General features: G+C 37.6%; 1 protein-coding gene across 3 annotated transcripts in view; it reads left to right on the forward strand.

Annotated features, from left to right (window-relative positions):
• Window positions 1-2,011: 2,011 nt before the first annotated feature.
• LOC132117922 (plakophilin-1) overlaps window positions 2,012-13,704 on the forward strand; it is a 50,661-nt gene continuing 38,968 nt past the window's right edge. For all 3 annotated transcript variants that reach the window (XM_059527286.1, XM_059527285.1, XM_059527287.1), the window contains exons 1-2: window positions 2,012-2,309; window positions 5,092-5,207. In XM_059527286.1, the coding sequence (XP_059383269.1) occupies window positions 2,132-2,309; window positions 5,092-5,207 (294 nt within the window). In that variant the 5' untranslated portion in view covers window positions 2,012-2,131. The remainder of the gene's footprint in view (window positions 2,310-5,091; window positions 5,208-13,704) is intronic.

Consider the following 13,704-nt stretch of genomic DNA (forward strand, 5'->3'; position numbering starts at 1 on the left):
GTGATGATTTAATATCTGGTTGTGGAGCTGAAAATTGAACAATAACAGTTTAGTTTTTGAGTATAAGTAGCTAGTCTGTAGCCTTTTAGCCAACATTTGTTTTCTGTGGATAGCAAGCTATTTTTATTTTAAGCTTTAAAGTTTTTTCCCAAAAGAAATTAAAAAAAAATCAGCTACAATAATTTGAAAATAATAATAATAATAAATAAATAAATCTCACCGCTTGGACAGTTTACAATATATTTTTAAAACCTAATATAAGGTCATATGCATGCATAATAATTCTACAAAAATTAGAGGAAAAATATTATTATAGTTTTTGATCTATTTTAGCAAATAGATTTAAATCAGATAGATTTTTAAATAGATTTTTCTGCAGGACGCATTAATATTTTATGCCAAGCCTAATATTGCTACATCACACTTCAATAGCAATTAACACAAGTGAAGATTGTGGCCTCTACTAGGTTATTATAATGTTTAAATAGATTAGGAAACCATTGCCATAAAAATATTTAAGATAATAATTAGCATCTTAGCCCGTTTGTTACATAACATTGAAATTCATTGAAATAGTATTTCTGGGTGCGGTTGTAAAAGAAGGGCTAATTATAATATAGAGTTACAGCACTTGTTGTGTGTTGGATGATCACAGTGGAGTCCTGGACGGTGACGCACGGTTATACACTGCTGTACATACTGAAGCAGTTGTATACAGTTGTATACTAGTGAGTGGATGTCAGACATTGTAGGAGTGTTGACGCCTGCAAGATCTGTCACTGAAGTGTGATGCCAGAGACTGAGCACTCTGGAGCATGAGAACATTACCCTAACCAATAAACACATATCACACTTTAACCAATATAACAAACATGTTTCCATAAATAGGCAGCAATAGTTGCACCATAATTCTGGAACTCTTAGACAACTATCACAAAAGTCTGCAAGCATACATTGATGCAACTCATGACATTGCTGTAATCAAGCGTATGCAGGCCTAAACTTTGGAATATTATAATCAATGAAATTTCAGCTTTTTCGTTTTTATTATTATATGTTTTATTATTGTTTGTATGCAGCTATGCATACAGTAGCCTATGTATGTTATGTGAAGCAGTAGCCTACGGGATACAGAGATGTTAGAGAGAGATGGTGGGGTGTTTTTAAAATGGTTTTTGCGTAGGCTACTCTCGCATAAGTATTGCGTTGCACAAAGGAATTGAACGCAAACCGTCTTTTGGCGTTAACATTGCACTGTCAGATACTAAAGATGCGCAGTGATGAATTGGCGCAAAAGGCGTGCACACGCTTATTGAATATACATTTGTAGTAGTTTCACTTTCAGACGCAAAAGTTATGGTAGGAGAGTATTAAAATTAATCAAAATTTTATTACATTTTACTAAAGTCTTGTGTTGCGCATGCGTCGATTAAGTGTTTTTTTTTGTTTTTTTTAGTCATTACGAGAAAGTTTCTCATTATTACGAGAAATTAAGTCAATATTACGAGAAATTGTCTCATTATTACGAGAAAAATTAATACAATGATAAGTCATTATTACGAGAAACTAAATCATAATTATGAGAAACCTAGTCATCATTATGAGAAACTCAGTCGTTATCATGAGAAAGTCAATATAACGAGAACGTTTCTCAATATAACGAGACACTAAGTCATATTTATGAGGAAGTTTCTTATTATTATGACTTACAGAATCATATTTTTCTCAATTTTGGCGGAAACGGGCTTCCATACTTTTGGTAGAGCACACGGCTTAGATTTGGCTTTTGCAAAAAAAAAACTTTTGCAAGAAAACGCAAATATTTCTTTGTAATGCAAGACTTTTACGAGAGAATGCACGTTTCTCTTTGAGACTTTTGCAAGGGAACGCAAAGTTCACTCAGTAAAGCACTGAAAAACATTTTTTTTTTAATTACAATGCTTGATATTAAAAGAAAACGCAGTGTAATTGACAGGTTTAAAAAGTGAATGTGGACCTGTGATTGGTCCGCCGCGCGACACATCAGATGGGCGTGACCTCAGGTGTGGACTCTGGCTCTATTCGCAGCCGGACGGGAGGTCACTGCTGTCGGGTTTGTCCGTAGGTGCGAGCAGAACAACTGAGAGCAGCGATGACTGCCGAACCGATCCGCTCGGCTCTGGGTACCGTCTCTTCGGAGGACACCTCTCTGGTGCTGCCCTCTGACACAAAACATCGGACGGGGCAGCAGCGCGTGCTGGAGCAGGTGAACACCATCAAGAGAAGCAAGTCAAAGATAGTCAAGAATGACTCCATTCCGTCGCCAACAAGTAAGTGCGGCGATTATATGCACAAAGGCATTAGTTGTAATGCCGGCGAAACAGCGTGAGATAAATCTCACAACTTTAATAAACCTCACTAACAAGGACTGCATGCTTGTTTGGCAGTATCTGCATGAAAACATTTTTTCCCTTTTCAATAGCAAGTTTAAGCAGGTCTTTGAGGCAAAACTGCATTCATTTGTAATCAATATCTCGACCACAAGAGTTTTTGACAGGGATGTGTCTCAAAGCCATGTGAACTATCTATTATATATAACTATTCTATGTGAACTACAAGCCTATGCCTACACTGCACTTTTGGGGCTAATGTACACATATTTTATCCGATGCATGCTATAGCCTACGTGATATCCAACAATGCAGTGAAACATTTAATCTTTAATTTAAGTATGATTCTGTATGAAGTCAACGAATTCTAGGTCACTATTTCATAACTAATTACTGGAAACATAATCATATCACGCACTGTGTGGTAGGCTATGTTTTAGTTGTGTTTTGAAGTCATCATGATTTATTAATGTTCCATTTGATTGGGAACAAGTAGCCTATAAACAACTTGCAGTCCACTTGTGTGGCAATATTGTACAATGTAGTGTAGAATAATATATTTTTTTGTATACAATTGAGACTTGTCAAGTAATTATTTATTAAAACATTTTTAATTGTTTATTCCTTTGGACATGCAACTGTTTTTTTTATGTCTGGTTTTATGTCTCATACTTTTAGTATGAGTTGTAAACACTCGACAAGTACTCAAAGGCAATATAGAATTTTAATACACATAATTATTGATTTAAATAAAAAGCAACTTACAGTACATCAAAAAATAATAGTATTGTAAGGACACACGACAGCGAAAACTGCAACAGAGCAAACTTTCCCTCATGAAAAAGAAGTACGCTTTAGCATACTTCTACAAAGAGTACTTATTATGGAAAATATGTAGCTATTTTAAAAGAATATAGCCTACATAAGTGTGAACTGAATGCAATGTAAATAACTGCATGTTATTTAGTGAACAATTCAAAGAAAATGTATTACAGTTTACAATTATATTAAACGCAATTAGCCAAACTTTAGAAAGCTTTTTTCTACTTCCACTTAAGTAGTTCATTATTTCATAATTAATTCTATTGCATTTGAAATATAGTTAAAGTGTATTGCTGAATGTACTGAAAAGCGTATGTGATCAACTGAAATATACTTTAACGCCATTCCTTTGAAAATGATGTCATGTATTTAAATATATTTGTGATTACACATTTGCAGTGAAGTTGAATTTTAGTTCATTTAAAATACATTACCTTTAAATATAATATGAAATAATACAATAATCAAGTTAATCAACATAACAAAATAAGTATACTATTTTTTTACAATTATTAAAACAATTTAAAATGTACTTCAAAGTAAACATGTTATGTATTATGTGACCATCACTGCATTACAGTTAATCTGTAAATATAGAAGTGATCACTTTAACACAGACACTTGTGATCACTGTGTGTCTGTATGTGAGCTCACATTATACAGACAACATTTAATTGTAAAAATGATTGACAGTAAACAGTCATTAGCAAGGAAAATGCTGTACCTTCACATTTTTTTGAGCTTATGCTGCGAAATGCTGTCTAGGTAGGCAGTTTACTATAAGCTTTGAGACACAGATGTAATCCAACCAGTGTTTAGAAATTTGATACACATGATACATTTAATATCTCTAGGTTTTTGCTAAGAGAATAAAAAGAGAGAATAATGTGTCTTGTTTCACACAGTTGCATGTTGTATTCTATTGCACGCTTTGATAACAGACTTAATTCATACCATAACAATATTTCATGTGGAAATATACAGTATATGAAGTTTTATAATATTTTGAAATATCTGAATGTGGTTTTCTGAAAAAGAACATAAAAATAGACAACAATTTTTTGGGGGATAAAATTGTATTTGAATAAATATTTAAGAGAAACTGTGCATTTTAAGTGCTGTATGTATGTTTTCACATATTAAATGTAAATAGTCCTTTGATGTCATAAAATAATTATAGTCTATATGTTTCTCTATTAGCATGTATAATATTGCATGTATTAGACAGTTATTTTTGTAGTTTAATTAGGAGTGTATCATGTCACATTGATGTAATGATGTTTGTTAATGCCATCAATGGAAGATATTATAAAGGTTTAGTACATATACAATTAGTTTTTTATCTATTAAGATAAAGTTTGAAAATAAAATTTATATTGCATATACAGTAAGTGAGACATTTGGAAACTGCTGCATGTTAAATCGAAAAAAATAAAATAAAATTGTGAAATGCCTTGTGTTTCAAACCGAGTTTGTCAAAATAAAAGCTTGTTGTTTTAAAGGTTTAAAATGGTGTAATTAGGACAGCTATATACATTGGTATTGTAATTTTACAGTAGCACCATAAAATACAATTAATATGGTTATATATTTTCTTTCTTAAATTTCTTGATTTGTTTACATTAGTAATATTTTTGCTTTTTTAATAATAATATTAATAATTTGTATTGTTATTATTATAGTTACACTTATTTATAATTACACATTTTGTTAAAAAATGAATTTTGCAGCCCTACAATCAAACAGAAACATTTGAAAATACATTTTTATTTAAATAAATGTTGTTATATATGTTAATTATGTGACATTCACTAAACATATCATGATTAATTATCAAGTCTAGTCAGTAGTTAATTAATTAGTGTAATTATGTCATTTTAAAATGTGTTTGTACGTGTAGCTCCGGCATCGGCGACAGAATACAGTGAGCCGAAATTCCAGTTCTCACCAACAAAACTGAACGGCACACTCTTCAAATTTAGCAGCTTCAACATGACAAGCAGCAAGAGCAGAATGGTAAAGTCTCTCACACACACTATGTGCTCCGCAGCATGATTTATATATACTCTACTGCTCGGCAACACTGATTTATGATTGTTATCCAGAGTTTCACTGTCACGGCACATAAATGCTTGGTTGTGCACAACTGACAATTCTGCTTCTCCACGTAACTAAGTATTTTGATATTCAGACAGCAAATGAAATTAACTCAAGTTTAGTATTATATTACTAAATTAGAATAAAATACTTCTGTTAGATGGACATTTTCATTATTGATCATTGACAGTTTTTGATTAATTTAATATAAGCAGAGCTTGATGCTTATTTTATTTTTCCAAAAATGCATATTTTTGGTTTATAATATGACTGAGCATGATTGTGATATTCAGTCTTAAGCATTTAATTTCCTTTTTAGTAGATATTTAAGTTTAGCACACTAACACAGCAGTCTGTGGTATTGTGATATGAAACTGTTATTAAAAGAAGCTGGTTGCTGTTGAAGAAGGCTGGTGGAACAGCGTTGCTCGTTTTGTTCCTACTGTGTGTATATTCTTAAACCAAGTGTATTTTGTTTATGCAAAAACATTGCAGTGTAATGCCTAAGAATGTGCTCTGTTGCTCTGTGCTCAGCATTTGTTCTGTACACATTGCCTTAGAAAGGAGGGGGTTACTTTGTTTTATTATGCTCTGTTGAACTTCTAAAAAGATATGATGGGAAAGATATGAAATGTTTATTATTACAAGATACTAGATCAAATCTAGCTACAGGTCAATTTTTCTGAGATTATGTTTTGTAGCTTTTGATTGCTTCTAAATAAGAGAGGCAGGAATGGTGTCAGATTTAATGACTACATTTGTATTGGAAGATGAAAGGATAAGTAGTAATTGTTGTGAAATTTTTGTGCATTTATGAAAAATGTGTCATTACTTAACTTTAACTTTCTTTGACATAGACAATGTGTCTGTATATACTGTGTAATATTAATATCATTTAGAATTTGGTCATATTCTCATTGCAAACAGTTGACTGTCATGCAAACACTACCTTTTTGCACTTTTGTGTGCATTTGTCAGTGACATGAAAAATAATTTTATGAGTTAAATCGCAATGCAGATTGTAGAAAAAAATAAATCATAATTCATTGTTTAATACTTTATTGGTTCGCCCAGAAAAATGAAAATTAGCTACAAATGTACCTTCAGGCCATCCAAGATGTAGATGAGTTGGAAGAGAATTGGAGAAATTAAGCATCACATCCCTTGTTCACCAGTGGATCCTCTGCAGTGAATGGGTGCCGTCAGAATGAGTCCAAACAGCTGATTAAACATCACAATGTTCCACAAGAAATCCACACCACTCCAGTTCATCAATTAATGGCTTGTGAAGTGAAAGCCTGTGTGTTTGTAAGAAACAAATCCATTATTAAAGACTTTATAACTTTAAAGCTTCTCTTCTGGCTAAAATACAACTCCTCAAACCGTAATATAGTTTTTTCTTTCAAAGTAATTGCATATGAATCAGGACATAAATATGCACAGATCAAGCAATGTTTACAAGCCCAAACAGTTCAAAACAAATGTGTGTGGAGTTTGATTGACTTTTCCTTTTTTTTTTTTTTTGATTGATACTTGATTACTTTTTTAATGATAGGTAAAAATTGATAGCCTGAATGCACTGTAAGTCGCTTTGGATAAAAGCGTCTGCTAAATTCATAAATGTAATTTTTAAATTAAATATTTACATTTTTCCCACTGGAGGAAGCGTTTATCAATTATGCATTTTGTCCAAAGCAACAGTTTGAAGGTAAAACACCTTTATGATGGATTTGTTTCTTATAAACATGCAAGTTTTTGCTTCACAAGACATTAACTGATGGACTGGAGTGTTGTGGAATTCTTGTGGATTATTATGGTGTTTTTATCAGCTGTTTGGACTTCTGACGGCGCCCATTCACTACAGAGGATATATTGGTGAGCAACTGATGTGATGCTACATTTCTCCAAATCTGTTCTGATGAAGAACCCAACTCATCATTTAAATGAGTACAATGAGTACATTTTTAGCAAATTTTCATTTTTGGATGAACTATTCCTTTAACCAGAATACAGATCTTTATGGAACAATGCTGTTCATGTAATCAAACTTATTACAAAGCAATTTAATTATGCCTTGCATGTTTTATCTAGATCTACTGCTAGAGCTGTAGCAGTTTTATAAAATTTTTGACACAGTTCTCCCAATGTCTCACTCCCAGGGTATTGCTGCTAGTGCCTACTGATATCATAAATTGGAGGGTTAAAGTTAATTATTTACAGTAAAATCTCTCATTAGCAGGGGTGTTAATGGCCAGTTGCCAAAGTAACACATCCAATCAGAATATGACAGGGATACAATAGATTGTGCGCATGGTCATGACCAGTAAATCATTGATTTTCTATTACTTAAATCAATCTGAGCAGGCTGTGGGAAAGAGTTCAGTAGTACTGCCAACGGCAAATAAATTAATGCTATTCAGATTCTTAATAACAAGTTATATTTACTATATATTATAGTTTACATAAAAATAAAACCATTAAACAAGTATGTTACTTGAAACAAAACTTGATAAAAAACTAAATTAGGTACAAAAACAAATAAGCAAGTTTTCAAGGCAGCATTTTCATATTCTTTTAGTTTATATACCAAAAAAACTAAAAAATTAAATAAAAATGATAGACAAACACACACACACACAAAAAAAAAACTAAAATGAAAATGAAAATATAAGAATAAAACTGATTAAGCTAACTAATAGTATCCCAGTGATAGTAAAATAACTCTGGTACATACTTTTTTGCCTGTTTGCATAGTAATTAAAATATTAAATATAACTTGATGACATGTGAAACATAAGCGTTTTTAAAAATTGTATTTGCATGTAAAATAATGCATGCTAAATAATGTAGACCGACATTATAGACAAACATAAATTGCAAATGTGTTTTTCTCTCTTTTTTTCTTTTCTTTTTCTGCATCTTAAAAATTTTGTCACTCTTTAAGCATTGTCTTTCATTTGCAGTAGATATGTAAAGCACACCATTTGTGAATTAGCACACGTAGAACACAGCAGGCTTCTGTTTTGTGATTTGAAAGAGTTTATTAAAATAAGAACACTGTTGAAACAGTTTGGTTCATTTCGCAGTTCGTTCCATGTGTGCTCATACTCATAAACAAAGAGTAGTTTTAGTCAAACCAAATGCCTTTTAGCAATATACTCACACTTTATACAACTCTTTTCCTGTGATTTTTTTTTTGTTTGTTTCTCTGCATCTTGATCATTTTTGTAAAACAAATCCAAGAGCTCAGTCAGTGCTCTGTTGGATCAGAGTGAAGGAGTTATTACACCATTGTGCCCTTGAGCGAGACGGTTACTCACTATCTCTGAGAAACTGCATCTGCTCATTAAACAGTGAGAAGTGGCTTTAAATCAGCAGTTCTAGTAATTTAATATCAGTTAGTATAAACCCCATGGGGTTGAAGCAGATTTTCCCTAAAGATTTTCCCTTCAAGTACTTCATCATTCACATCTGTAAAGGGTCTACTTTTATTTGTATACACTCATAATAATAATAATAACAAAACTTTGTGCTTTTGTTAAATAAAGAAATCTACTGGGGTGTGCTTTCAGCCTTCTCGGTCTCCGTAATCTTCATTTTGAAACACATCACAAAAATGAACTGAAACTCTGCGAATACTCGACACGCATACATAAGAGATATATCTTGAGAAAGCTTGACATGTTTACTTTTAAGCAAAGTAAGTTATTGAAAACAAATATTCTATGATAAAGTAATTCATATAAAACCATGATGTCCAGTTTTTCCCGTCTTACCTAATTATTTTTAATGCGATCACGCCCACAAGCTACTTTTGCTTATTATATTACAATAGTTCAGGTGAGACATAAATGCATGTAAATGCCCACATCGCCTCCATAAACAAAGCAGTTATGACTTTTCTTCAAGTTCATCTTGGCTGCTTGTGTTTCTGGAAGAAGATGCACTGAGAGGAATAAGACAGTATTTACCTCAGAAGAATATGAAGCACCGAGAGGAGTAAGCTTTGAATTTACCCCAGAAAAAGGAGATGTGACTTGCTGCTTGATCCAGCGGAGGATATTATGAGTAAGTCTCTCTTTTATTAGCCTACAGTACTTACATTAGCGGTTATTATCTTACTGTGACATAACTTATACACATGTTACTAGTTAGACATTTTCTAAACTATAATTCCTGAAAAAAATTTATAATCAGGTGAAACATTATGAACTATGTTTCATTTCATTGCATCTAAATGTGATACAGGCTAATCTGCTCATAAACATTTTTATGACATGCTTAATAATAATTTAGTTTCCTAGATATAAAATGTTTTTGTATCATTTAATATGTTAATGACTATAAAAATCATTTATTTATATTCATTTATTTATTTACAAGCTTTTTTTTGGGTGACCAGATACCTTGAAGACTTTGAAGACTTCACTTCTCTTTTAGCGCTTTACCAATATCAGATGTTATAATAAATGACCTCCATGACTACTGATGATGTGGCTGTCCCAGCACAACCCCCCACCCCCCCCCCCCCCCCCCCCCGAATCGATGGAAAGCAGCAGACACTGGAAATATCAGGTTTGGTTTACTTGTTGCAACATTTGAACAGGATCTGTCAGGATCAGCAATGACACTGTTACTGTTCAAGTTTCAGTGTTCAGATCAGTATTCTCAATAATTTGTCTTTGACCATCACTGTACATTTTGATTATACTGGGTTGTAAATAAAATACTAATACAAACCCCCATTATTTTAAACTCCTCACATTCTTTTTTTACCCGTTTCACAAACCTATTACTGACTGATGGCTCATTAGGTGAGGCCCTTTGTCTCTCAGGTGTAAATCATTAAATATTCATGGCCATTGTGACTTCCTCGCATATCACTTTGATCACAAAACATGCTTTACAAATGTGAAATCAATATTTTTTTCTGTGAATCAGTGAACAGAATAATTTTCACATCATTTTGTTGTAACGGTTTGGTATGTCTCTTGTTCGCGGGCTCTAGTCCAAGTGCGGTGACACCTCTGGACGAAGGCGTGAACGGAGGGGACCGCAACCTCGGATTCCATACTGGGAAAAATAGGTGGCTGGTAACCTACACTACCCTCAAAAGGAGATAGGCCCGTAGCTGATACTGGTAAGGTATTGTGGGCGTACTCCACCATAGACAATTGTTGGCTCCAGTAGGAAGGATTCTTGGAGACCAAACATTGCAACACCCTTTCCAAATCTTGGTTGGCTCTCTCGGTTTGACCATTGCTCCGGGGGTGAAACCCTGAGGACAGACTTACAGTCGCTCCCAGTAGTCTACAGAATTCTCGCCAAAATTTAGACACAAATTGGGGTCCCCTGTCGGAAACCACGTCTATCGGGAGGCCATGTAAACAAAAGACGTGGTCTACGACGGTCAACGCTGTCTCCGTGGCTGAGGGTAATTTGGGCAAGGGAATAAAGTGGGCGTCCTTTGAGAACCGGTCCACCACGGTTAAAACTACCGTGTTGCCCTGGGAGGGCGGGAGGGCAGTAATAAAATCTAGAGCGATGTGGGACCAGGGTCTCGAAGGAACCGGCAGCGGTTGGAGTAACCCATCATGGGGGCCGATTGGAAGTCTTACCAGTGGCACAAACCGAGCAAGCCAAAACAAAACTGTGAATGTCGCGAGCCATAAGTGGCCACCAGAATCGTTGCTTGACTAAAAATCTAGTACGGTTAACCCCTGGATGGCAAGCTACATTAGAGCAATGTCCCCACTGGATAACGTTGGACCTTAATCCCTCCGGCACAAATAAGCGGTTCGGTGGGCACCCGGGCGGAGGCGTTACCCCTTCTAAGGCCGTTCTGACCTTCGATTCGATCTCCCATGTGAGAGTGGAGACCACTAATGTCTCAGGAAAAATACACTCGGGAGTGGACGGGCGTTCGGAATGGTCAAAAATACGTGACAAAGAATCGGGTTTGATATTTTTGGAACCCGGGCGGTACGAGATAGTAAAGTCAAAACGTCCGAAAAAAAGTGCCCATCGAGCCTGCCTGGAGTTCAACCTTTTGGCGGTGCTAATGTACTCTAAATTCTTGTGGTCAGTCCATACTATAAAAGGAACCCCCGATCCCTCTAACCAGTGTCGCCATTCCTCCAATGCCATCTTAACTGCCAACAATTCTCGGTTACCATATCGTAATTAGCGAACCCCAGAAACCTCTGTAGGGCCTAACGGGAATCTGGACTTGGCCACTCTACCACAGCCTTAACTTTCTCGGGATCCATGCGTATTCCCTCAGTCGACACGATATACCCCAAAAATGGAATTGACTGTGCATGAAACTCGCATTTCTCCGCCTTGACAAAAAGCCCATTCTCTAGCAACCTCTGAAGCACTCGTCGGACGTGCTGCACATGTTCCTGGAGAGAAGAAGAAAAAAATCAATATGTCGTCCAGGTAGACATAAATGAACTGATCAATCATATCTCGCAGCACGTCGTTGACGAGTGCCTGGAAGACCGCTGGGGAGTTGGAAAGCCCGAAGGGCATAACCAAATATTCAAAGTGCCCTCTGGGGGTGTTAAAAGCGGTCTTCCATTCATCCCCCTCCCTGATCCGAACCAAATGCTACGCATTGCGTAAGTCCAGTTTTGTGAAAATTGACGCTCCCTGCAACCTCTCGAAGGCCGAAGACATCAACGGCAAAGGATAAGTATTCTTTACCGGGATGTTGTTCAGTCCCCGGTAATCAATACAAGGTCGCAGTGATCCGTCCTTCTTTCCCACAAAAAAGAACCCTGCCCCCGCAGGAGAAGAGGAAGGGCGGATGAACTTCGAAGCTAGAGAATCAGAAATATATTTCTCCATAGCCTCCCTTTCCGGAACCGAAAGTGAATATAATTTGCCTTTAGGCGGAGACTTGCCTGACAATAAATCTATGGCACAGTCGTAGGGACGATGCGGAGGAAGAGAAGCAGCACGAGACTTACTGAACACTTCCTTCAGATGGAGGTACTCCGCAGGCACGTTAGATAAATCCACCGCCTCCTCCTGTAACACAGACATAGACACAGACGGACAGGCAGACACTAAACAAGACTCATGACACTTTTTACACCAGGACAGAATGGAATTAGAGGACCAGTCTATTTTGGGGTTATGGAGGAGAAGCCAAGGGTGCCCAAGGACAATGGGTGCCAGGGGAGAGTCAAGGATGTGAAAGGAAATAGTCTCGGATTGATTGCCAGATGTGATGAGTGTGATGTCTTCAGTGATGTGTGAGATGGTAGGGAGTTGCTGTCCATTGAGGGCGTGAACAGTGATGTGGTGCGGAAGGGGTCTGAGGGGAATGTGGAGCTGGTGTGCCAATGTGCTGTCCATGAAATTACCCTCTGCCCCTGAGTCCAGTAGTGCTTGAGAGTGGTGGGTTTGTGCTGACCACCTCAGTCTTACCGGGAGGAGCGTAGAGGATGATGATGATGGTGATGAGGTCTTTTCGGTGGAGATCCCACCCGATAGTAGCCCCATACGTACTACCGGGCCTGGCCTTTTTACCGGACAGGTGTGGGCTTGATGTCCGGCTCCCCCACAGTAGAGGCATAGGCCAAGGGACCTCCGCCTCTCCTTCTCCTCCCAGGAAAGCCGAGCTCGCCCTACCTGCATGTGGTCGTGGGAGGGGCTGGCCGCGTCCCCGCCGCTGAATCACACGTGTGCCCGTCCCCTGGATGTGATGCTGGGTAAGCTCCTCCTCTCCATCCGTGTCAGACGTGCGTCGACCCGCAAGGCCAGCTCGATAAGTCCGTTGAAGGACGTGGGGAGATCCAGGGTGTAGATCTCCTTCTGGACACGGTCAGCCAGCCCATGTAGGAACATGTCCCACTGCGCCTCCTCGTTCCAATGGCACTCCACCGCCAGGGTCCGGAACTCGATTAAATAGTCTGAGACGGATCTCTCTTGCTGGCGTAACTCCGCCAGCATCCTGGCCGCCTTCCGTCCTGCGACGGCCCGATCGAAGACCCGTCTCATCTCGGCGGAGAGTGCCTGAAACGAGGCGCAGCATGGATCCTGGTTTTCCCACACCGCTGTCCCCCATAGTGCCGCCCTCCCAGAGAGTGGCGTCAACACGAAGGCCACCTTGGTCCTTTCGTTATCAATGGTTCTGGGCTGTAGGGAAAAGTGCATGTCACAGCGGGTTAGAAATGCCCTACAGAAGTTAGGCTCACCCGAGTACATCTCCAGGATCGGGAGACGTGGTTCCGGCTGGGAGGGGGTCTCCGATGGTACTGGGAGAACCTGCGGTGTGGGCGGCACAGTGGGAGCTCGTAGTAGCTGGAACTGTCGAGTGAGCTCGGACACCTGCGTCACCAAGGTTTGAACCGCGCGACCAGTGTCATCAAGACTCCTCTCCTGGGAGTCCATCCTCCGAACACTG

This window comes from Carassius carassius, chromosome 37 (genome assembly GCF_963082965.1).
Source record: "Carassius carassius chromosome 37, fCarCar2.1, whole genome shotgun sequence".
Lineage (NCBI taxonomy): Eukaryota > Metazoa > Chordata > Actinopteri > Cypriniformes > Cyprinidae > Carassius > Carassius carassius.